This window comes from Lissotriton helveticus, chromosome 7 (genome assembly GCF_964261635.1).
Source record: "Lissotriton helveticus chromosome 7, aLisHel1.1, whole genome shotgun sequence".
In the NCBI taxonomy this organism is placed as follows: Eukaryota; Metazoa; Chordata; class Amphibia; order Caudata; family Salamandridae; genus Lissotriton; species Lissotriton helveticus.
Genome location: NC_136068.1, coordinates 1,930,094,889 through 1,930,121,454, shown reverse-complemented (window position 1 = coordinate 1,930,121,454; position 26,566 = coordinate 1,930,094,889). Strand labels below are relative to the sequence as shown.

General features: G+C 47.0%; 1 protein-coding gene across 4 annotated transcripts in view; it reads right to left on the bottom strand.

Annotated features, from left to right (window-relative positions):
• Window positions 1-810: 810 nt before the first annotated feature.
• The window catches only part of LOC144770919 (uncharacterized), a 129,204-nt gene continuing 103,448 nt past the window's right edge, over window positions 811-26,566 (bottom strand). For all 4 annotated transcript variants that reach the window (XM_078655736.1, XM_078655737.1, XM_078655734.1 and 1 more), the window contains 2 exons: window positions 5,928-6,035; window positions 811-1,454 (listed from right to left, as the gene is read on the bottom strand). In XM_078655736.1, the coding sequence (XP_078511862.1) occupies window positions 934-1,454; window positions 5,928-6,035 (629 nt within the window). In that variant the 3' untranslated portion in view covers window positions 811-933. The remainder of the gene's footprint in view (window positions 1,455-5,927; window positions 6,036-26,566) is intronic.

The following is a 26,566-nucleotide window of genomic DNA, read 5'->3' as shown; positions in this document are numbered from 1 at the left end:
GCTGAAAAAGTTCCTTGAATATTAAGACAGACAAATGCAGGGCAAGCCTGTGTGATTCAATGTTTGGCATTACATCAACTTTGGGTGCTGTTGGGCCTCATTGTCTTTCAGAGGGAGCTCTGACGACAGATGGTAAGAGGCATCTCCAGGCTGAGATCCTCTCTCCCAAAGGACTGTATCTGGAACATAGGGTCACCCATCTGCCCCACTGGATTGCACAGAAAACAGAACAGGGAATGCCAACTCTGAAAGAGTAAGAGTGCCTTGCAGATGTGTCCATCTTCCTGGCAGTGCAGAGAGGTGGGCCTCGGAAAGCCTGGGGGCATTGGTGGGTCTTGATGACAATGGGCCCTACAAGGAGTTTAGACCTTCCTTGTAAGAAATAAACCTTTGCTATGAAAGATACATCTGTTTTCCACTGGTCAACAGGACTTCCCATGGGTAAGAAGTAAGGGGAACCGAAGGTCTCACTACAACTGATTCATGCTTTCTTTCTTGGTTCGCATCTTATGGTTGACTTTCTCTTTCAGATACAAGTCAGGTTCAGTAAGACGGGTGAATGCTTGCTGTAATACCCAATCGCACCAATGCCATTCACTCACAAGAGTATCCATGTTTTAAGAGATGTTCTGTATGGGTTTATATTTAGCCACATGTACATGACCCGTTAAACCGACAATTGGCACTTTTCAATCTCTCATTCCACAACATAATTGCCTTAAAAAATACCATTGTCTTCGATCGCTTCAAGAATATGACAGATCAATAACTTGGCACCAATAATTATATCATAACTGCCACACACATATGTCATTTTAGATTAATGCTATGTCAGGTTACGTAGCACAGCCTTTTTATTATAACTCAGTATTAGGTAATCAGTGTAATGAGAACTTGGGTATCTTCTGGGATTCGGTTTTGCTCGTCGTCCCTTCATCCCTCTGGTGGTGAAATCGTTTGCTTGCAGTTTGACTGATGAATGAATGACTGGTAACACATATCTCGTGCAGTAACGCTATCACTCAGTCTTGGGTCTGCTTTTGAATGTATTTTTTGGTGGGCCAGGAGATGGTGTTTGAGATGGAATCTCTTGTTGCATACACTACATTGATACGGCCTTTCGCCCGTGTGCATCTTTTGGTGTCTAAGAAGAACCTCCTTTTGATTGAAACTTTTCCCACATAAAATGCACTGATATGGCCTCTCCCCGGTATGTATTCGTTCGTGTCTTTGAAGATTTGACATAGCAAAGAAGCTCTTTCCACACTCAGTGCAGGTATATCTTCCTTCAGTTGCTTGTGTCCTCTGATGTCCAGTATGGCTGTTCTGGTTGGTTGGCACTGTTTCAGGACTTTCAGATTTGACTTTTTTTGATGAAGACTCACACTCCGGTAGTTTATCTTTACATTTTAAAGCATTACCCACGTTCTTCTTTCTGGCTTTAGTTCTGTTACCTGTTGGAATATAATTCATGCATATTATTAACTGTATATGGGTCGAATGATGCAATACAATTATATTTGTACATGTTTATTGTAGCTGCACTCACATGAGACAGAAGTCAGTGTCCTGCCTTATCATGGAGTATAACCTATAGAACTGCGCAGGTCCGGGCACCTTTCATTTCGATGCTCCACCATTCCTCGGACTGACAGTTATGGTACACAGCTAAAGGTGAAAGAGAGCTCTTTTATTCCTCTCTGCACTTCTAATGACTCAGCCTTTCAGATACAGGAGCACCAGGCACTAGGTGATGGGAACATTCTGAGGGACGTATTTAGTGAACTTAACCGCCTGATTATCTGCCGCTGGAACATTCAAGGGACACGGCTAAAACCCATCACATGCATGATGAGTGTTTCCGCTGCCTATGGAACATCCTGTGATTCTGGGCAAATCACTTAATATCCCCCTACCTTACAAAAATGAATGTGTCCTCACGTAATGCAACTGGTGCTATGTAAAGCGCCCTGATCCTCGATTCAGGTCAAGTTTGCGCTATATGAAACTCTCTAAAGTAAAAAAATAAATAGAAAGAGGCTTAAGACGGGCCAAAGAGCGCATCAACATTTGCAATGTTTTTCCAATGACACACAGAGATGCAGATAGAGACAGCCTTCTGATTGGAGATCATCTGTCCTTGGAGAGCACAGTGAATGGCTTATTCTGCAGTGTACACGTCACAGGTGATGCCGCGCATTACAAATACACCTAACTTAACTCTGACTGTATTAAGATCTGATCCCGAACAAACCGTGTTCCAGTCATTCTCGTGAAGGGGCACTAGATATTGTAAGTCAGGTCTATTTCAGCTGTGACACGAAAGAGAGGAATAGGAAGCAATGCAGTTTGAAAAACAAGATTTAAAAAAGCTAAATTGGCAGGGGTGGGGAAAGCAGCGGACAGAGACGAGCATGATTCTATCCTCAAAATGAAAATTGTTCCAGTCTGCGTCCTGTGGGTTTGAAGCCACTGGGGCGGGCCAGATTTACTAAATGTTTTAGTGGTTGCAAGCCCTGCAATTTACTATTTTTGTGGGTTTGTGACAACTAAAAAGTTTCGTACTACCTACTAAACCCATTTTAGGAGTTGGTAAAGTTTTACTGATTCCTAAAGTGGGCTTGCGACTGGAATCCGAATTGCAATTTGGAAGGGGTATTCTGAGGGTACCTATGGTACCTAATGTACCAATGGTTTGTGATTGAAACTACAGTCACAAACCATTTAAAAATTCCCACCACCCAAGCAAGGCTGGTAACTTATTTGCAAAAGTGAATGGGCCTGTTTTGGAGCTCTTCTCTTTTGTGAATTAAAAGTTTCAGGAGGAGTGTGCATAGATCTGAGTAACCACTACCAGCTCTCACTAACACAGCCCTGTTTCATTTAGGGAAATTGGACTACTTAAAAACATGATATATTTAAAAACAATCACAGACTTTGTGCTCTGTTGACACTTCCACATCACCACGCCTGCGATTGTGACCAAGTGGACTCAATGGCAATTTGTGACCTAATTAATGAATATTATTCAGGTAGGTCAGACTGCAACAAACTCCAATTCTTTATTTAGTGAACGGACCTATTTGAACATATTAGCTTGGTATAAAAAAGCTTCCTTTGGCCACAAGTAGAGCATGTTAGGTTCAGAACTACACACAGACCATTTTTCTTTGAGACCTATATTTGTGATGTCACTAACTCTTTTCTGGAGACTTATTTTCTACAATTAGTCTTACTTTGTTTTTATATATTAAGAATTGCATTTGCGTCTGATACTCTCCCTGGTAAGGATGATACAATGAGGTGAACAGCGATAAATCTTGTTCAACAAAGATAGCAATTCCTTCTTAAATATATACATAGTTTTCAGGCTTTTAGAGTCCGAACATTCAAGGCCCGTTCATCAAAACCGAAGTATTCATCTAAGTCGCATATGCTCACCCTGTCAATGTGTCCCTGGAAAACTGGTAAAGGGTGAAGGGAACGCGGCCCACACATTGATTCCCTATTATGAAATATCTTCAAAAGGGCCGTCAACAACAACCGTCCTTCTAAAGACTCCTGACCTCTCCCAGTTCCTCTGCATAGTTACTGGTACGGCCAACAGAGGACGGCGCAAAGTCTAGTACCGCCTGTATTTAGGATTCCCTCACTAAACTGCAGCTAAACGATGAACTTCATCAGAGTAAGAACTTTCATCCCTAAAAGATGTCATGAATACACTATACAAAACTGCTATCGACGTTCAGGGGCATCAGTGTAACTGGAACTAGTTCGCTGCTGGTCATGTCCATAGCTGGAGTTTAATAAATTGCCAGCATGTTCACATGATCGTCCTGCAGCTGTTGACTAAGGGTCTGATTTAGATATCGGCAGACCGGTTACTCCGACACATCGGGGAGGGATATTTCGTCCCCCAAAATATGAATCCTATTGTGCCCTTTAAATTTCTGCAGATGGGAAATCTGTCACCATTGTGATGGAGTAACTCATCCACGAGATCTAAACCAGGCCCTAAGTAGCCATCGCAGCAGACTCCGCCATCTCTACAACTTCATGTGTATTATGATAAACAATCTGCTGGGTCCTATGATTGTCCTCTTAGCTAAATAAACTTAACATAAACTTCAACAGGGCCAAACTACAGAGCACCTTTATTTCTACCATAAGGAACACAAGCCTATGAGATACAGATCTAGACAGGTATTCTTAGAGCGAATTGTGACAGAAGAAAGGAGAGTTGGATAGGTAAAGAAGCAAAACTTAATTATCAGTCCCTATAAAAGAAGTCAGTATAGAGAGAGAGGGATGTGTCGTTCCTATTGGAAGGTCCGAGGGACCTTTGCTTGATGCCCTCACCCACCCCGAGGGATGTCATACTTCATCATGGGGCGTTGCTCCTTGTTGGACCGGCGCTGCAATGCCCAACAGGTCCCCCGAAGGGACACTTTATCTGAGATCTTTTTAGACGTCTAGCCGTAAGGTGAGTGCGGGTGCGTGTGAGAGGGTAACTTTGGTAATTGATGTTTTTAAAAAATGACTGGAGGGGGTAAGGTGAATACATTTTAATGGGAAGAACCGTCTGTCATCAATAAAAAAAACAAAAAGGTTATGGGCTGCTCGAGGGTGGTGATGGCCCTCAGTAGCTAGAAAAGTGCAAAGTCTTAAGAAGACGGGGAAATGGTCGACATGTTTCGCTCTGTGAAGTGGTCTCAGGAGGAGATCCTTGGCACTTCTTCAGGACCTAAGGGTCGTGAAAATAGGATGAGGGGCTTATTTATGCAGTGGTGTAGAAATGTTTCTCGGTACCACTCAATGGACCCTGGAAGTGGTCCTATCTGGAACAACAGAAAAATCAAGAAGAGCAACAAATAATTACATGTAGCAAACTTGAGAAAACATGGAGTACAGGACCCCCCTGTTGGAGGACCTGAGGTTACATTTGTAATCGGTGCATCAACAAGGTATTTGATTATACCAATTGAGTGTGAAGTTAAAAACATTCATTACAGAGTTGGGGAGGACGAACAATCCTACATATGTACAACTGTGTAGAGAGTGAAATACTCTCAATATGCCAAGTCGTTATAAAGAGTACATAAACGAGGGAGCTCCACGTGGATCGTGTTGTGCGTTATGTGCTCGCTATGTTGTGAGCGTAGTCAGACAAGACCATAGTGATTTAATAAAATCATTTATCCAGGTTGGCATAGTGACCATTGATGGCAACACCTTTATGGTGCGACTGTGCCGATTGAGGCTCAGTCACACCATAGAGGTGATGCCATCAATCACTATGGTCTTGTCTGACCACGCTCGCAACATAGCGAGCACATAACGCGCACCACGCTCTCTACTCAGTTGTACATATGTATGTGTTCGTCCTCCACACCTCTGTAAATAAATGTTTTTAACTTATGCTCAATTGGTATAATCGAATACCTTGTTTATGCACCGATTACAAATGTAACCCCAGGTCCTCCATCGAGGAGCACAACCCCATGATGAAGCATGGCATCCCTCGGGGTGTGTGAGGGCATCAAGAAAAGGTCAATCTGACCTCTCAATAGGAACGAAACATCCCTCTCTCTCTTTATACTGAATCCTTTTATAGGAACTGTGGTTCTCTGGAGTGACGACTATATATTCAGGAGCACGAACCACTGGACCTACATCCAGCTCCCTGTCCCCCCTCCCCTTTGTTATTGCAAAACTTAATTAACCCCTTGGGCACGGCCGGAATTTCGCCGCAGTGCGGCAAAATTACACAGGTGCGCAGATCGGACGGCTCCCGGCCGTCAAACGCACACGCTCACCACGGCGTCGGACGGCCAGGGGCCGTCCGACGCATGCAAGGGGTTAAAACAAACGTTCCCAGAACACTGTCTTAGATGCTGGTGATACTGACTGGTGGGTGGTTTTCTCACCTGATAGACTGTTAAACACTTCTCTTCTTTGATAGTGCTGCATGTCGATGGGATAGGTCTCGCCTTCTTCATTAATACCAAATGATGCAGCTGGTGCAGGAACGGTCACTGTTAGGAAAATTAATTTATAAAATCATAAAGAAGCCTCCACGGGAAAGTAAATTATAACCAAGCACAGACAGTAAAATGTTTCTCCTCATGATATGTACCGTACACTTTTCTACAAGCATAGATGAATGTGCAAACTATCTTAGCTGACAATGGTGGATACTAACTGTGTAAAAGATTTACAAAGCAAGCATTGGCTGAATCAATGCATTTCACCTTTCAATGGTGCAATCTGACCTTTTTCCTTTGTGAGCGTTTTTTGATCATGCGTTTCAGCGCCAACAAAAATAAAAAAAGAAAAGCAGAACAACACCAGCAGAAAGAAGCAGCATGTACAGGATATATGTGTGCATACATTATCACACTTGTGCACGTATGCATCTGGACACAGCTGCCATAAAACATTTTTTTTATAATTTACTGTTACAAGATGGTGGATATCAGAGCAGTAAATTTAAAAAACATATGTGAAACTGCTTTGAAGAAAAAAGAGCATCTGGTACGAAATTGGAGCTGTCAGTCCAAGAAAAAAAAGTTTACAAAAACAACAACAAAACAAAGGGACGAGGGAACAACAGAGGAAACAGTGGGGGAGGCATTATTGCCATTGCACGGAGCAATGGGGAAGGGGAGAAACTGAGAAACAGGGTCAGTTTAAAAGATGAAATAAAAAAAGCCAGATTGGCAGAGTTGGAAAAAGCAACAGATAAGCTGTCGGAGGGGAGCAACACAGAAAGTGAAGGGGTAGAGATCAGAGCGGGAAGCAGCACAAGAGGGAGAGAGCAAGGAAACACAATCACTCCCATGGAATACTGAAACAAAAAGGAAAAAGTAGGTATCTAAATGTAAGCAGTGGAAGGATAAAACTCATCCAATCGAAACGATATTAAAGAAGCGATGCTCCAGGGGAGGGACAAACAGAAGAAGAAGGAAAACTATCCAATCAGAAGCAACTAAATAAGACTGACAAGAACGTCATGGAGAGGTGTGGCTCACTGGTTAGAGGCGGCAGACCCGGGAGCAGAAGACGGCCCGGGCCCAGGGTTCAATTCCCGACGCGGCAGGGTCTTGGACCAGGGTCAACGGGGTCAACGGACTTGATAATTCTCGCCTCGGTGCCTACTCTAACTAGGGATCACACTCGGCAACTCTGGGCATTAGCTTGCCTCATCTTCACAACGGCCCCCCACCTACGCTGGGGATGCCTGGTTTCACCTTGGAGATACCCAGTAGGGACCATCTCACAGGGAAAGCCAGGACGGGTTCCCCAGCGGTCTACAGCGCAGAGATACTCCTTCGGGAGTCGATTCTAGCGCTTTAGAAGCCCACAATCAATCAATCAATCAATCAATCAATCAACCAGTGGTAAGCAATGGGCGGAACCAAAGCCCACTGTATAGGTCTTCAACAACATGTAAAAGAGACCTAACAAATGTAATTTACATTGCACTGCATTACTTCATGGCTTCTTGCAATGGAATGAGAGGTATTCACACACTGTTTTATAATGGCAAAGTACCAGCTTAAAGGCATCTGTATGTTATGCAGCCCAGTGGAGATTACTCATTGTCAAATGGAAAACATTTTATAAAGTGGGTAGAGGCAGTAAAATAATAGCATACATTTTGGCCCACCCAGCAATTTCTTTTTCAAATGCCAGTGTTTCAATCCTTGGGGTTCTTCATTTAAAGTGTTGGAGCCTGTCTCTGAGAAGAGTGCCAACTGCCAATAAACAAGAATCCTCAAGCTCTGAATAGGGGCCCGAGGAGCCAGATCACTGCCAGTTCGGCTCTGCTACTTGACGTAAGCCCAGACGAGATGTTAGAAGTGGGGCTCTGGCACTGGTGCACTCGCTATTGGGCTTCGGAAGCCAGTCGAAGAATGTCTTCCAAAGTCAAAGCTTAGCATCTCCGAAGGTAGCAATACATGCTCCAGCGAGAAAATTACCATGCTCGTTTACACTCGGATCACTGTAACACAAGGAGATGTGTTTAAAAAACCAACTATTGTTAGAACTGGGGGTCTCTAGTTGGCAGAGGTAGATACCACAGTCCAAACAGGGGAGAGGGGTTGGCCTAACGGCTAAAACGCTCGACCTCGGACCTGGGGATCTGGGTTCGAGTCTCGGTAACGACGCCAAAAACCCCCTGTGATTCTGGGCAAATCACTTAATCTCCCCGTGCCTACAAAAATGAAAGTGTGTCCTCATGTAACGTAACTGGTGCTATGTAAAGCGCTCTGATAACTGATTCGGTTCGGTTCTAGTTTGCGCTATATAAAACTCTGCAAAAAAAAAAAAATAGGGACCCTTGCTTCTAGTCAGGGTAAGGAGGAAACCCTCTGAGATAACCCCTGCTCACCCTCTTAGTAGCTTTGCACGAGCAGTCAAGGCTTATCAAAGGCAATGTGTAAAGTATTTATACCAAAACTCACAGTAACACAGTGAAAACACCACAAACTGACTCCATAACAGTTTAGAAAAATAAAGGTATTTAATCTAAACTCCACAAGACCAAAACGACAAAAATCCAACATACAGAGTTCAAGAATATGGTTGCAAAAGAGTTCTTAACCACTTGGCTGCTAAGGGGTTTTCCCCTCCCGTGCTGCAGATTTATGAATCCCATTATACATGACGAGTTGACCTTGTCATGAGCACAGATTCATTGTGCCTCATGACGAGTTCACCTTGTCATTAGCATGCAAGAGGTTAAGGTTCTTAAGGTTAGCGATAAAATTAGCCACAGTTGCGTCATGTTTTAGCCACAGTACCTTTGTTAGCGATAAAACGTTCCAAGCACAGAAGCTGTAGCGGTGAAAAACAAGCAATGCTTTGCTCCTGAGACCCTGGGGAGGCGTTAGCGACAGCCCCGCTGCAGCAGCGGGCGTGTTGCGACGAATCCGGTCTGTATGGGGAGGAAGGCCACTTGTATGGATTCCGGTGCGTAGGTTCTGTAGGAAATTTTCTCCCGCAAAGGCACGATGCGATGATTCTCGGGTGTTGTGACGATCTCCGGGGCAACGATGCGCGGTCCAGCGGTGATCTTTCTCTCGCAGCTCCTCGATGCAATGGCTCTGCAACAATTCTCGCAGCAATGTGATGCGATGATTTTACCCAGCGATGACAGGCTCTGCAACAATGTTTGCAGCAGCGGAAATCTTCCCGCTAACGAAGGGTGTGACGTCTTCAGGCAGCGGCGACAGGCAATGCGACGATCTCGGTCTTCGTAGCGGCGAGAATTTTCTCGCTCGGCCGGGATTGCGATACATTTTCTGTATCAAAGTCTTTAAAAGCTTGATTTCCAGCTCCCTATCACAGGTACAACTTCCAGAGGCACCACACATGGGCCAAGCACTCAAGGAAGGACAGAACTCTCTCAGTAGAGCTCTGGGAAGCTGGGGGTGAAGTCCTTTTGTTCCTGGGACTTCAAAAACAGGGAGCCAGCTCTATTCAGGCCCTTGGAGATTCCTTCAAGCAAGGGGACACAGCACAAAGCAAAGTCATTCCCCTCTCCTTGGCAGCAAAGCAACAGCAGGGCAATCCAGCATCACCCAGCAGGACAGTCTTCCTTCTTCAGTTTCAGCTTTCTCCTTGGCAGAGGTTCCTTCTTGATTCCAGGATGATCTAATTTTCTGTTGTCAGGGGTCCTGTACTTATACCCCTAAAAGTCTTAGTTCTCTTTGTGCAAGTGGGCCCTGAGTCCGGTCTGAACCAGTTCTGGGTGTTCCTTGAGCACTTTGTTTTCCTGGCTTCTCCTTTCCTTTCAGAGTGAGGGGCAGGGTCGTCAGCCGCCCAGCAGGAGGTGGAGCCAGCATTGTGGAAGGCAGGCACAGCCCTATTCAGGCCCAGGTGCTATCTCCTCCCACCACTAAGTTGCAAATACAGTCATTCAGCCTGGGGCTGACTCTGCCAGCCTCCTGGGGAATCCCCAGCCCCTGTCACTCTCAAACCAGACAGTCAATCCACAAACAGGCCAAGGCACACAGAAAGGTCAGAAATGAGAACAGCAACTTTCTAAAAGTGCTATTCTCAAACACAGGAGTTAAAAACCACCTTTCCTAAAAGATGTGTTATTAAATTCTGAGTTCAGGGATACCAGACTTTTATGTCCTATCTTGCTCCTATGGGACGATATGCTGGTAGCCACTGTAGCCAGCATCCCCCATGATAACCTATGGAGCAAGATAGCCTTGCAGCAGTGAAAAACGAAAATGCCTGTAATTCACTACCAGAGCATGTCACCTGCACAAGTACATGCTCTAACTTTCACATACACTGCACCCTGCCCAAGGGGGTACCCTGGGCCTTCCATAGGGGGGACCAATGTGCACAGAAAGGGAAGGGTTAGGCCTGGTCAGTGGGGACACTGACCAGGAGGACATGGCAGTTCACAGACTGCACACAGGCAATGCGGTGGCAGGCCTCAGACACCATTTTAGGGCTACTCATGTGGGTGGCACAATCAGTGCTGCAGGCCCACCAGTAGCATTTGAATCACCAGCCCTGGCACACTCAGTGCACTTTACTAGGGACTTCTTGGGGATACAAATATGCCAATCATGGATAACCAATTACAGTAACAATTTCCACAGGGAGCACTTACACTCCGACACTGATCAGCAGTGGCAGAGTGTCCAAAGCATCTAAACCAGCAAAAACGAAATCCAGCACAGTATCAAAAATACAGGAGGTAGAGGCGAAAAGATAGGGGGAAACCACGCCAAGGATGCCAGGTCTAACAACTATATTCTTGAAAAGCTTGTTCAACATGGAAGGAAACACAACTAGAATACATTCTTAAGCAAGCAATACCTTCGCTGCACCGGGCCTTTCCAGGGCAACCCGGAACAGGTCCTGGCCAGCCAGAGCGGTGGTCCAATATTATGCCATATACTTGGTCACCAGATCAGTCATTGCTTAGATTTGACGCTAGCTCAGGTAATAGAAATGGTGTAGTCACGAACTGCGCTACGTCTTATGGAAAAGATATTACACGGGCCTGAGAATAGAACGTTCAGTTTTACCTTTTTTCCGATTTGTGGCCGATATCCACATATTTGGAGGTCTGGGATGATGGGCTACGTGACAAGTTTTGGGGCTCTGAGAGGCAAGGACTGTGAGATACCCAACCCAAGGAGGGTATCTGGCAGTTCCCACACCACTTGCCGTCTCATTGGCACGCTCATTCTCAGGAAGACAATACAAATGAAGTCATTTCTATGCACTCCTCTTAATGGCTGGTGCCGGCAGACTGAGGGAGAAAAGAAAGCGCCAACTCGAAATGGAGGGGACTTACATCTATATCGGAAAATCTTAACAGCATTTGAAGGGTTGATTTGTTAAAAAAGGGCCCAAGAGATCGGTGTCAAAACGTTTTTAATGCTAAAGCAAAGCTTTCTTGGTCCGCAACAGGGAATACTCTTACTTTGAGGTGTTATCACATACCTACTTTATTACTATAACCATAATTATTTGAACTGACTTCTCTCACTAACGTGGAGCCTGTGAAATGCTCATTTGGCTCCTGAAATGTGACCCCATATTTGAAAGCCATTGATTAGTCAAACAACCCTGTTATATGCCTTCTGGAGTTGGGCTATAAGGTCTCTGGATATTCCTGGTCAAACAGCATTCCCACTCTCCTATCTTGAAGCGAAAATGGCCCCTGTGAGAACAACCTTCAAATGTTAAGTAACCAGGAGACAAATATAATATTCCAATTTGCAAACCAGAGATGTGCAATTTGTCCACAAAATGGTTTGCAAACAGGTATGTAATTTGCAAACCTATATACTAATAGGTGGCATCGAAATTGTTTGTTTGCAGGGATTGCAAGCAGACTTGCCATTATGAATATATAAATGTACGGTCGTGTCTTGGCTCCCACGTTGTTTTCCCTCTATATCAACCAAGTTGTGGACTCCTTAGCTAGAATTCCTGCTGGTGCTCCCTCATTAGGGAATATGAAGATTGCTACGCTTCTCTTTGCTCCTTGTTTCTAAAACTCCAAAGGGAATACAGATGCTAATAAACCAATTCAAGATTTTCTGCGATGAAAGGGGTCTAGTAATAAACAACAAGACAAAACTCATGATTCTAAACCTGCATCCTTTTAAGGCTGTTTAACCCTAAACAACACTCACTTAGAGCGGATGAGTAGCTTTGGATATTTGGGCGTAAGATTGGCTGAAGGTATGACTTGGAAGCAACATCTAACCAAGATCAATCTAAAATGTAAACAGATAGTTGGAGCCCTGAGAAAGGAACACTCTTGCTCATATAACAAACCGGTTGCCCCAAGCTCTAGAGATCTATAAAAACAAGGCGGTGAGCAGTGCCCTTCGTGGGGCTGAGCTGTGGGGCTTTGAGAAAGTGGACAAACTCACAGTAACTGAGCATATGTGCCTTAGGAATTTAGTTTCCCTTCCACCCAGTACTCCACTACTCCCTCTTAAACTAGATATGGTGGTTAAATCCGTTAAAGACTTAGCAAAATCACGTTGTGAGACCTGTCAGCCCTATAGTGGTCTTTCCCTATTTTTTCGCCCTTGCCTAATTTTTTCCCACCTTCTTTTTGTTGGCCTTAGGTCGCTGGGCACCTTCCCATTGCTAATCAATGCTAAGGTGCAGGTGCTCTCTTCCCCAACATGGCTGCCACTGACCCCTGCAACTGCAGCGTGGTCTTATTAGACGCACTCTAGTTGCCAAGAGCTGGCTGGAACCACTAAACATTGTAGAAATGCCAGCCTGCCTGCCTGCCCATAGCTAGAGTGAGGGAGCTGCTGGAACCTTCCAGAATAGGGGAGTGGTCACCAACTGCCAACTGCCACTATAAAAGAAAAGGGAGGGAAACTTTCTAGTCAGTTGGGGCCGTTGGGGCATCACTGACCTGGGGGACCCTACGCAGGAGACTTAGGCGGTAGGGCTTAGTCAGGAACCTATACCACTGGGAGTGACAGGGTTTAGGCGCTGCCCACCAAGCTGAGTGAGGAACACTGAACTAGCCCAGTGATCTGGCCCGGTGGGAGGGGAGCCCAGGGACCACCTGAAGTGACCTGCTGAGGAAGCTTGACCAATCTTCAACTCAAACCCCCCCCCCCCCCCCTTCTCTTCAAGTAACTTCAACCCAAGGGCGCCAGAACCAACAAGCGCCAAGAAGAAACTCCCCTGCGCTAATCTGGACTTCTGGGGATCAGCCAGGTACTGGGCTTTGCCAATTCTGCCCCTCTGTCTGCCCTGTGGCCCCAGCGCTGTCCTGCCGTATCTCCTCTGCTGAAACTGAACTGTGCTGTTCCTCAGCGCTCCCCTGCTATGCCCTGAGAAGCGCTGTGAGCCGAGAGACTGTTGCTGCCTGAAGCGCTGCAGTCCCCCCCAAGCGCTATCTCTACCGAGCTCTGTGGCCCCAAGAAATGCCTAACTTGGTTGTAGCGCTAACAAGCCATCAAGCGCTGTAATCGCGCCTCAAGCACTCTCATGTGTGCCTTCAGAGAAGCGCCGTAATCACGCCTCAAGCGCTCACCTGCCAAAACCTGTGAGGAACTTCCAAGCGCTCCTTGGACCCGCGAGGCGCTGTGCGGTTTGAGCGCTGTAGGATACCTGGCAGCACGGCCCCCTTAACGGCGCTGCCCTCAACATCTCACCACCGGAGTGACGAGTCTCCGCGGCGGCCTCCGGAGCCTGAGGTGGGCCGCCGTGATCTCCAGTCGGCCGCGCTAGGCCTGAAGCCACCCCCACCATCACCACGTGACAGGGGTGCCCGGCCGCGTCCTCGGCCATGCCCCCACCCTCAACACTGATTGGCCCTGGGCCCGAGAAGAGCTCGGAGGCCCGGGACCGGAACAGAATCCGCGCGGAGGCTCAGGAGGAGCCCCCCACCAGCCGTCACCAGCCCGAAGGGGCGTCCCATCCACCGAAGGCCCAGACATCGCCGGAGAAGGCGCGGAAGCGAGCACGTGCCCCGGGCGTCATCAGCACCGGAGATCTCCGCAAGGGCTCCCCAGGAGCCGAAGCACCAGGTAACCCCAGGGAGAGGAGGGCGGAGGTCTGGAGAAGAGCGGGGCCTCCCATGAACGGAGAGGAAGCCCCGTGACCGCCCCTCTCCTGGGGAGACTGGTGTTGGGCCCCGTTGGCCCGAGTTGTATATAGGAGGTCCTTTGGACTGGGCGAGAGCTCGAAGGGTACAGCCGGCCTACTCAGTTGCCCCCTCGCATAGGGGCTTGTGTTCACGGAGCCGGGTGTTGCAGAACTGGGCCCTGTTGTAGTTGCCCTACCCCCGTAAGGAGACTGTAGGAGAGCCGATTTAGATAGAGCCTGTTGCCTAAGTCCCAAGAGATAGTGGTACTTGTAGCCAGGCCAGAATGATGAAATGTTTTGCCTATTCTTCCTGAAGTGTTTCACCTAACAACATGCTCGTCCTTACTTAATGAGTTGGTGGTTCTTCTTGCCTGATGAGATGTTGATTCATACCTAATGGAATGTTATGCAGATGCTCATTGGAAGATTTTCCCAATGCTAAATGAAATGTTTTAATCCTGTCTAATGCAGTATTACCTGAAAGGCCTACAGTTATTTAATATTTAACATTTTGGGCCTTGTCGTGGTGTATTTGTATTTCTCAGTTCATCTGTTACAGCACACACAGTTGCAGGCCTAAGAAGAACCACGTATTTTATTATCAAATGCGTTATAGCTGTAGTTTATTCATGAAGGAAACTTTCTGCCCCCTTCTCCTCCATTGCAACTACTTGATCTCGAGTTACTACTCCTGGACGCTCGATATGACAGAGAGGCTGCTGTATACAGTGCAGGTTACTGGGACTAGCCAGTGCTCTTCATCAAAGCATCGGGGACTATCAGGGGTGTAATTCAGCGTCAGTAGTCCTACTTCTGGTCCGGCCATCCCGTTGCATCGTGGCGCTTGTAGTTGTATACCTCTCAGTTCATCTGCAACAGCAGAATGCGGGCACACGTCATGCCCACGCAGGGGTTTATTTATGTCTGTGCCCACCACTCCAAGACGGGTGACTGCCCTCCTGCTGTCTCTGCCCCCCCTCCCTGGGGAAGGAGGGCGTGTTGTGAAGGCACTGGCCCTACACCCTGGAGTCCACGAGGAAAGGGCTGAGCGGCTGGAAGCCCCGTGCTGGAGGGGGGGTGCATGGCGGCAGTGCGAGAGTGTTGAAGGATAGAACGTGGGAAGGGAGGGGGGGCGAAGGGAACAGCCAAGTGGGAGGGAGAGAGACAGACTTTACAGGGAGAGATGGCAAGATAAGAGACCTAGAAATATCAGCTCACAGGAGGAGACAACGAAGAGTTAAAGTGAATTATGCATTTGTAATGGGAAGTAACTTCTTGGCGCAGAGCCTTCATCCGCGTGCACAGGCAAGAGGGGTGGGGGGTCAAAAATGTATAAAAAAAAGAGTTGATGCTAACAGTAGTCTATAGAGGTGAGGGGAAGGGGAAACGATCGATGAGGGAAAGGAGAAAGGAGAAAGGAAAAGGAAAGGAAGACCCAGCGATGAGAAGGAAAAGAAAGGGGAAAGGAGAAAGGAAAAAGGAAAGAGCAAAGAGGAAAGGAAAGGGGAAGGGGAAAGAAAAGGAAAGGAAGACCCAGCTTTGAGGAAGACCTGAAGAGAAGGGTTCGAAAGGAACTAAACTAAACATAGGAGAGGGTAGATCGATGGCAAAGCAAGTAAAAGAGACCTATTGTGAAAAGGCAAAAGAAATGAAATGGAGAAGTAGGGAGAGCGAAGGGAGAAAGATTTAGTGGAGTAGAAAGAAGGAGAGCAGAGGGAAGCAATTGGTAATGAAAGAAGGAGACGGGAAGGGAAGGGAAGAGTGTTTGGTGCTAGAGCTTTGGCAAGATAGCCCCTGCGAGTGGGCGCTAGAGAGGCTCCCTGGACCCGTCGAAGGTCCCTGGGGCGACCAGCGCCATCTTCTAACGCACCCCTTCAGACGCAGGGAGACGCGCCAGGGCCTTGGAAAGATGGAACCAGGGACTGGCCTGGTGACCCCAGGGGAACGGCGAGGCTTCCCAGCAGACGGGTTCCCCCGGCCGCCCGCCAGAGATGGGGCAGAAGAGGTCGCATGTCACGCCTGACATGGCTGGCACTGCCCCAGCCCCGGCCGCCTGTTGTGAAATCTCCTCTGTCCCCATAGGAACGCTGACTGAATTATGCGGCAGGAAAATGGACATTTAGCCTAATAGTGGCCTAGAGCGACACACACTGTGCATCCACGTAGGCGTCTCACCTCAAAATTACCAGTTTAGCACATGAACAGAGCAATTTGCAACTAAAAGGAGACCAGTGCGCCTTTGTATGCAGCCCCCACTGTGTAGCAGCATGTGTGTTACTCTCCTGTAGTGACGTTTGATCCATGTGAACTAGAAGCACATTTTTGGGTGAAATATGCATTTAATGGATCCGGCAGTAAATTATGTGGTAAGTGCGGTAAACCCACATTTACACAGAAATTAGATAATTCCAGTGGCCCTGCCGTTAATCTCTGTAACTGCAAGTTCACTTCGCCCCAGGTTACTTAGGGTGTGTACGATCTGACGCAAACCTGAGAATCCCCCAAAATCTGGGCTTTGTTTTGCATTCATGTTCTTGCAGTCTTCTTCATTCTGTTATAAAAGAGTGACTACAAGTACCAGAATGCACCTGGACTGAATGACCTGCACACACACATTGAACTGGTCAACTTGAGCGTTCGGCTCTGATGAGGGAGATGTGGGGGACGTGTAAGGGTATCAGGGGGGCATCATGGATTCATGGGGTTGTGGAAAAGTAAATTTTGCCATGTTGTATGTGCCTACGTGTTCCCCATCTTATGTTATATGTGCATGATCGATATGCATGTATCCCCTTCTGATTGATTAAAGACGCAATTGCAGTTGTGTCCATCTCTAGTATGCCAGTTTCCAGTCATCGTGAAAACAACGAATATTAGGCCTATGTAAACCTACGTTGCCACATTTTACAGTGTGCACGTTAATTCATTGAATTGTCCCCGTTTCTAGGCCTCAAAAGGGCCCGGACTCAGATTCAGCTCCTGTCTCCTGAACCCTCTCCGAGGAGCGATACAGCCCCCACCTGCATCCCTGACCCTTAGCTTACTTCATGCCTCGCAGTGCCCGGCCCGGCCTGGCTCTGCCTCTCAGTCTGCCAAGAATATGTTATGTTTCTAGTTATCAGTTCAGCCCTCCTTCTCTGCATTCCTAAGCTACTGAATCGCATCAATAGTTTCCGTCACGGTCTAGCCTTTATGTCTCCATGTAAGAGAAATACTGTATTAATGTTCACAGAATATTCCTCACACACGCACTACATGTAGAATAATGCATGCACCAGTCTTAGTGTCTGTTAGCCTTTGCCCTGATAACTTTTGGATTCTATCAACATGTACTCTAAACACCAGATACTAGATATGCCTGGGTACATGTCGCTCTGACACTCCAGACTTTAGTCTCCTCTTCTAGCGCAGAAGTCATAGCCCCCAGTTCTCCCTGGTAACACGTCATTGCCAGTTTGCGCGCACCACTAGGTTAGAGGTCCCAGCTGCTCAGGTAGCCCCCTCCATGTTTCCGCCCCGTTTATGACATCTTCTGTTACGTTTACATCACATGTCTATGTATACGCCCTGTACACGCCTTCTTGTTACATCATTTTGTCCTTATCTTTCGCGACTGTTACGAACCACGCCTACTGCTACGCCTACTGTATTGAATGTAATGTATTTATGTTAAGTATATATACTGTACTCGCATATTAAAAGTTAGCCTATTCCTTATGCTCCCAGATCCTGCCCCCGGCAGCTGCCATCCTATTCCCGTACAGGCTGTCCTGTTCCTGTCCTTTATGCCTGATTAAAAGCCTGTAAACTCCAGCTACCTCGAATCTTGACTCTTATTTATTGAGCTACCTGTTTATTGATCGTTCTGAAAAATAGATCCGGTAATAAATTATTTATTTACCACATAATGGCGCCCGAATAGGGACTTGCCCTTTCCCCACGCGCCGGAGAAGCCACGCAGGGCCCCTGATCCTCTGCAGCCGTGACGGAACCATACCGTGCACGTGCAGATATTTCTGCTTCAAGTATCCCTCAGGCCCACGGAGGAGACGGAGGTTGCGGTCCAGCGTCCAGACGAGGCGGTGAGGAACGCGGCGAGTCCCGACCAGAGCCCAAGCCGAGAGTCCAAGGTCCGAGGTATCCAGAGGCCCACCTGTAACAGAAGTCCGAAGTTCGTCCGTCCGTCGTCGTAGCAGTCCAGTCCAGTCCGAGGCCTTCCGTTCTTGCTGCCCGGTGAGTACCGTTGCTGGGGTAGTATCTAGACAGGGTCAATTAATTTGTCTCTGGTCCGTGGGTTTGGGTACGCAGATCCAACACGAAGTGTTCACCTAGGTGGACGCGGGTCCTGACGTGTCTCTTTATGGGACCGGTAAGTTTCGTGCTGTTTTAGCAGTGCATCTAGTCATTCTAGTGAGTTCAGTTCTCGAAAATTCATGTGTTCTGTCCGAACAGTTATTTTAAATGTTATTTTCATGTGTTTTCAATGTCGTGGTATGAGTGATTTGTTTTTCAGTTATTGTTGTTTTTATTGTGTATTGTATTGTGTCCAGACTCCAGCCTAAATTATGCCTCTGTTCTCGAAGTTACGTCAGTTAAAAACTAGAAAAGGTCTGCTCGAGGAAGCAGTTCCTGTCCCGCCTAGGGACAGTCCAGGTCATTTTATGTATCATAAGCATGGCATAAGTGCCATATTATATCTAGACTTATGGGTGGAGTACACCAAGGAATTAGAAGAGAAATATAGATGGCCCGTATCAGGTACGTGGGATGCCGAGTGCATCATGCGAGTAGAAGAAGCATTATGGAAAAAGAAAGCCAGACAGTCCCAGAAAGATGCCATCGAGTTATGGCGCAAAGAATCTCATAAAAGAACCGAAAAAGAAATCAGAAAAACAGAATTAAGCAGGTGTGAGAAGTTGGCCTGGTAGGGGATGTTTCCAATTCTGGAACCACCTACTACCTGACCAAACAATCCCTTATGGTGTCTGGTTGTAAGTCAACCTTATTAGACAAGCTATCCTAGGGGTAGCATGGACTAAGCAGCCTAAAGGCTCAACTTAAGAGGTCGTGTTAAGCGAGCTGTTTTACCACATACAATCCTGTAATATCAAATGAAAGGACACCACACAAGTATATATTATAAAAATATATGTGTTTATTACTAAAAACAATCCCCAGTACTCTTTATGAATAAAGGGGCACAAGCGTTAAATCAAAAGCACTGTTTAAACATACAAGTTGCACAATTATGGATGAGGGCGGGTGGCCACTCAAACCATATACTAAACAAGTGGTATAAGAGAGGCCACTCGAACAGTGGTTAGGCCTAGGGCCTAGGGAATCGCTGGGAGCAGTCAGGACAAGCAATGCTGAAGTCGGGAATGGCCCTCGGGATTCGGGAGATGTGCGGAAAGCGCACGCATGCACCAATGTTAACCAATGGTGCGTAAAAGTCATAAAGTTAAAGTTTAAGGACACTTCCGCTGGACCTAGAGGAACAAAACTTAACACACAGACCCTAGAGATGTGCACCAGTGTGGGAACACCGGCGGAGCAAAGTTACCTCACCCACAGGAAGTGGGTGCACAGGGTCGAAGTGGCGTCGGGTTTTGACACGCAGGCTCTTGGTGCTTGAAGCTGAAAGGGCTGCAGGCGGGTTGAAGATGAAGTGTCCGGTGGAGTCCAAGGGTGGACTCAAGTTGTAGAGTACCTGAAAGCAGAGGGGACAGAGTCTGGGTCACTCAGCAGTGACCAGGGTGGAACCAGGACGGAACCAGGCAATGTCGGGCGCAATCAGGTGGTCGTCGAGGAGCTTCTCTCCGCTGTTACGTGGGCTCTGGGGCATCTGCGACGTCCAGGAGCAGGTCACGATCTGTCCCACGCAGGCTCTCAACGTCGGTGCAGTCGGCTTCAAGTTTGGAGCAAACAAGCCTTGGCAAGAGCAATCCACGCGGGATCGGAAGATTGCTTCTCACTCGGACCAGGAAGGTCAGAGTCGGGGCTCCTTTTCAGGGGAGCTGGTGTGGATCTGGAGCAACCAGATTCACGAGTCTTCTTTGTAGTTTCGTCGGCACAGGGACCACTAGCCAGCTGGCAAGTGACCGGGCCAACGCGTTGAGCCAAATAGAGCCAAAGGGCCCCATGCAGCACTCGTCGAGTGTGGAGGGCTGAACTTCGGCTCAGGAGCAGCTCAGGGTGGGGGCTTCTCAAACCCCGGTGCACAGCTTCGAGGGTCACTCGTGGGCTGCACGGTCAGCGTCTCGTGGTCAATTTAAGATGGCGTGCCCCACGCTTCCGGTCGCCTCCACGGGTCTCAGCTCTGCAGGGACTGTGGATCGGGCTGTTGGAAGGCAGGCAAGCTTGATCTCGTCGATCTCAGTCGCTCGAGTTCCGGCGGGAACTGCAACTAAGTAGACGTCGAGGGCTGGATGGTGCCTGCTGCTGCAGGGTGGTCACTCCTTGACCACAAGGGAGATTCTTCGGGCTTCCACGATGAGATGGAGGTCCAAGGGTCCAGAGTTTCGTTTCTAATGTTTCTTCCAGGAAATCTGATGTGCATTGGCACTGCTCCCACTCTTATTCCAATCTGGGGGGCGTGATTACCTGCTAGGTCCCCTCCTATGGGTGGGACCCAGGAAGTGGGTGGATACACCCTCTTCCTTTGATCCAGGCCGCCCTGGCACGAGGGCTGGAGTGCCCCAGAACCGGTTTGGCCGGATTATGCAAGGGGCAGCCTTGTGCGCCCCAGGCAGTGTCTGGTTTCTTTCAAACCTCCCTGCTACAATCCACTATCTCCTGTCTGGAGGGCGGTGACACCCTCCTGTGACAGGAAACCCTTTGTCCAGGACCCCTTTGGCTGAGTTTCGGTCAGCTGCAGGGGTCCAGACATTTGTCTGTGGCAGAGGCATCCATTTTGTGGATCTAAGGTCTTTGGAGAAATCAACCGCATTTAAGCAAAGTAACATGTCTTACCCCTCTAGAGGGGTGGAATGCTATCCCCGTCGCCAGAACTGGCGAGGGGATAGTATTCCAAATCGTATGACACCTTACACGACATGTTTTGATAAAGCCAAACCAAAGTTGCTATATAACCGCGAGGATTATAAGGCACTTAAGAGTATATGGTATGGCATTATCCTGAAACAGCTTAGGGAGTTGTTCCCGACAGCTGCAGACAGGCTCAGCTCATGCTAGAGCTCCATCTCACATGAAACCACGCACTCTGCCTCCAGGATTGATGAGGCCTTCCATAGGAGTGGAACACAGGTTAATATGTGTCCAGATATAGGTTTAGATATAGGTATACTACATCTAAGCAAGGGGTGATTACACCACCTTACCCCAGCTGAGTGATCAGCCAGTTGTGTCAATTTAAGAACCAGCCAGGGGTGGCAAAAGATATGCTACAGCCCCTGGTAGGCCTTGGTGGCCCCTATGCCCTGGGCACCTATAGTGCATTATACAGGGGCTGACAAGGGGTCCATTTCCAATTGGGGTATGTACCTAGGGTACATGGAATCCATTTTACAGAGAGAGCAGATGGCCTGGGGCCCTGATTAGCAGGGAACCAGGTCAACTAAGTCAAAAAACCAGCTAAACACAGGCAAAATAATCCGGGGTAACCATAGTCAGGTAGCCACCTTCCTACAGCAGGGAATCCTCAGAAAGAGCCCAAGAAAGGGAATTAATTGAAGTAGGTGAACGAGTTAAAGCCGAACAGTCAGACAGACAGAGAAATGCCCTTATTAAGGGTATGTATCCTCTTCTTGCCGAGGGCTTGCCGAAGGCAACCCCGGAAGTACCATGTAATTTTCCGCCGCCATTAGTTCCGATTAAGCTACGTCACAAACCGACCGCAGCTGATATTTTTCTCTCGTCCTATTTGGACGACACAGTCCCAGAATATGCAAATCCTGCTCCGTCAGCCCCCGTAAATAATGTAATTCCTGTTCCTCCAGCCACCGGGGCACCCGTTACAGCACCTGTTATGGTACCCCCGGTCCAGCCTACAGTACATGTACCCGCTACATCAGTCACTCTCCCAGCACGTACAGTACCCATCGACGCTTCTAGTCTAGGAGCTGTGGGGGGAAGTCCTCCTGGAACCCCGCCGCAACACAAACGTCTGTCATTACTCGAGCTACATGCACGAGCGTTACAGCGTTCGCCCAAAAATCAGTCAGTTGCAGATATTAAGCGAGCTCTCACCGAATGCCGTTATGATCCAGTCCCAGGCGATGATGGTATGGTCCTGTACTCATTGCGTATAAGACGGGTGACCGAATATTTGGACACCCTACCGAATATGAAAGAATATCTAGACAGAATATATCGTTTCATCCGTACAGGAGTAGATCCAGGAAGTATTGGCGAGGCCATGTCTCAAAGAAAAGTCGAGATTCAGCTCATGCTTTTAAAGTTTCTAATTAATTGTTTGATAAGAGAACAAGATTATCCGGATAAAGATCCGGAAGAAATGAAAGTCCTGACCAGGTGGAGTGACCATATAGTCGAGGGAAGACACAAGACACAGAACTGTATAGACAGTATGTACAAGAAGATCCGTAGGGAAATAATAAAGTTACACGAGAAACGAAAAGCAGCACAAGTAAGCGAGAAAGAAGACGACTCTGATACTGAAGAGGTAGACGACGAGAATCCTACCAGAATAGCGTATGTAGGTAGAACTAGACTTCCCGACCGACATTCACGCCTAGAACACAAGAAAGTTTTTCCTCCTCCAGCACCAGAACAAGGTTCTCTTGAGCAAGTATTTCAAGCTACCGATCACATTCTGAAATCACGAATCGGTTATAGTGAACTTAGTACCATGCATGAACAAGAACTAGCCCGATCAGCGGTCCGATGGACTACTGATTCTACCACTTTTCCGGACGAAATAGTGGCACAAATGTTTCTGAAACTGCCCCCAGCCGAGCAGCGACTGGTGGGTATGTATATGATCCAGCACCTCATTACACTATATGAGGGACAACATTCTGATCCAGGTCCGTTACATGATGTTCTGAACGAGTTACTCCAATATAGATGGAGAGGTTTAGGTACCGATTTAATTAGTGTCATTCTAGAACAGCGCCACAAATACCGAACGTTTCTAAATCCGCATTTTGTTCACGTCTCACCCCCAGAAAGTAAATCATTTTACATAGATAGACAACATCCGTTACGAGAAGTACATCCAGTTAGAGGAACGGGTGGTGGACTAGAACGAGTATTTGTTTACACCCCTATCACAAAGATGGAACTCTTAGAGATGAAAAAGTTAATTCCCTGTCACGACAAAGATCCAGCAGGGTTCCATCGAGAATTAAAAGACATGCTCCGTATGGGAGAATACACATATCCTGATATCATTAAAATGCTAAAGGTCCTGTTGCCCGCAGGGGTATATGAAAAACTCAAGGAAAAAGAATGGGAGGTGGGAGAGAAAAAGATTGATTGGACAGCTCTAGAAGCTGAAGATAATATACGAGTACCAGGTACCGGTCTTGGGGACAAATGTAAAGAATTGCCCGAGTTATTGATACAAGTTTTGCCAAGGTTACTAGCCACGAAAAAGGAAGATTGGGATGCAATCTCAGCATGCAAACAGAAACAGGATGAAGACACTAGTGATTTTTATTCTAGATTTGAAAAATGTTTTATTATTAACAGTGGTTTGAAGACGAGTAGTGAATCGTACCCTCATCTTTTTGTTACCAAATTAGTCGAGAATTCAAGTCCACAAGTTAAAAATCGAGTATTGAAAGTCGAAAGTAGTTGGGAAGCTAATACTCCGTCACAAATGCTACAGATGCTCCAGTATCACCAGAATAGAATCAGGGAAGAGCAGGAACACGAAAGGAGACGTATGAAAGATACGAAAATGAAAGTACTAGTTGCACAATCTGTTCCACAAGACAGTCAGAAGAGGGGTCCGAATCAAACCAGTCATCTTGCAGCTCCCGTTAAAGGGACTTGCAATTACTGTAAACAGCCAGGTCATTTTATAAACGAGTGTGCAGTTCTGAAACACAACATAGCTACTGGTAAAACTAAAGAAAGACCACGTCCGCCTAGACAAGAACAAGTTTCCCAGACTTCTCAGTCACCACAGAATGCACAACAGAGAGTTCCAGCACCGCAGCCTATCGCTGCAACACAGCATGTTACACAGCAAATGTACCAGTATGCTCAGTCGGAGTATCCAGAGTATCAGCAGTATTCATGAAACAGCCTAGAGAGGGAGGTAGGCTTGCCTCTCTTTGAGATACCTGTAGATCAAGAGGGTCCCTATGTACACAGTCAAGTATTAGGGAAAGACAGAAAGTTTCTGATTGATACAGGGGCAAGTAGGACTACTATCAGTCATGACGAGGTTCCAGGGGCTCCGCTCTCAGGCTCTAAAAATGTTTCCCTTGGATTTTCAGGAAAGCCTATTGTTAATGAAATTTCAAAACCAGTTTCTCTAGAAGTTGGTCCATTGTCCCGAACTACTGATTTGTTACTTACGAAATCATGTCCAGAAAATTTGTTAGGCATTAAAACATTGAAAGAATTAGGTGCAGTAATTTGTTGTTCCCCAGAAGGAGTCCGATTGTTTTTACGTGACTTTAAAGGTCACTATGTATTACGTGATTTTGATCCAAGACTATTGAATGTACCGCAGCATTTATGGGCGCAAGGTCCAACTGATGTAGGATGTATGGATATCACACCCCATTGTGTGACTCTCAAACAAGGTATAGTTTTGCCACGAATCAGACAGTACAGATTGCCACCTGAGGCTGTAGCAGCCTTGTCCAAAATTATTGACGAGCTTATTGCTCAAGGAGTGGTTGTAGAAACTGACTCCAATGTATGTAATTCTCCTATTATTCCGGTCCTGAAACGTACTGATCCAAATGCACCTCCAGTATATCGATTAGTGATTGACCTTCGAGAGCTTAATAAATGTATCATACCCCAGTATCCAGTAGTCCCAGATATTTCTTCCCTACTGACAGCCATTGATTCCGAAGCTACATTTTTCACTGTTATCGACCTCAAGAACGCATTTTTCAGTGTCCCCATTCATCCAGACAGCCAGTACCTTTCTGGTTTTTGTTTAAATAGAAGGAGCTATAAATTTACACGAGCTCCTCAAGGTTTCACAGAAAGTCCTAGTATTTACAGTCAAGCACTTAAGAGACAACTAGACAATATTCACATGCCAACTGACACTGCCCTGCTCCAGTATGTCGATGATCTACTGATCACAGCCCGTTCTGAACGTGACTGCGAGCGTGCGTCACTTACGGTTCTGTATTTTCTGGCCGAGCAGGGGCACAAGGTGTCCCCTTCCAAATTACAATTCTGTGTCCAGCAAGTGATCTACTTAGGCCACTTACTGTCCAAGTGGGGTAGGCAGTTGACACCAGACCGTATCCAGTTAATAGCGAGTCTTCCACAGCCCAAGACGCAGAAGGAGGTACGAGCTTTTATTGGCCTCACTTCTTATTGCAGACAATGGATTCCTCAGTATGCATTTCTAGCCAAGCCACTGATACAGTTAACGACACAGGAGGCAGCCGTATCGACTGTCCTCCCTTGGACCCAGGAACATACACTTGTTTTTAATGAATTAAAGAAAGCCTTATGCCAAGCACCTGTTCTAGCAACACCGAACTACAGTAAGCCTTTTACACTTTTTGTCACAGAACGTGATGGTACTGCATTATCTGTTCTCACACAAGATCAAGCAGGACAGTACAAGCCCTGTGCTTATTTTTCGAGCACATTAGATCCAGTGGCCCAGGCTCTGCCTGCGTGCCTCAAGTCAGTTGCAGCCACAGCTCTAGCTATCAGACAAAGTGATTCCATAGTGTTAGGACATTCCCTGACAGTACAAGTTCCACATTCCGTGGAAGTTCTTTTAAACCGAACACAAACTCAGCACTTGACAATTGCACGTTTAACAGGTTATGAACTGACACTGTTCCAACCACACATAGAAATCAGACGCTGCAACATTCTAAATCCTGCTACACTGTTACCGTCAGTTACTTCAAATCCTGCCACACATGACTGTGTGGAAGTTGTTAACACTATGACCAAGCCAAGACAAGACCTGACAGACATTGCATTACCTAATCCCGACCTGACACTTTATGTGGATGGTTCATGTATGAGAACAAGTACAGGAGAACTAGTAGCCGCGTATGCAGTGACTACTGAAACTGAAGTTATAGAAACACATCGTATTGACACCCTGTCTGCTCAAGCAGCAGAGCTAGTGGCTCTGACCCAAGCCTGCATACGTGCCAAGAACCTGAAAGTAAACATATATACAGATTCACGTTACGCATTCGGAGTCGTACATGACTTTGGAGTGCTCTGGCAGGAGAGAGGTTTCATGACTTCTCATGGAACCAAGATTCAGCATGGTCTCCTCATCCAAGCTCTGTTAGATGCAATA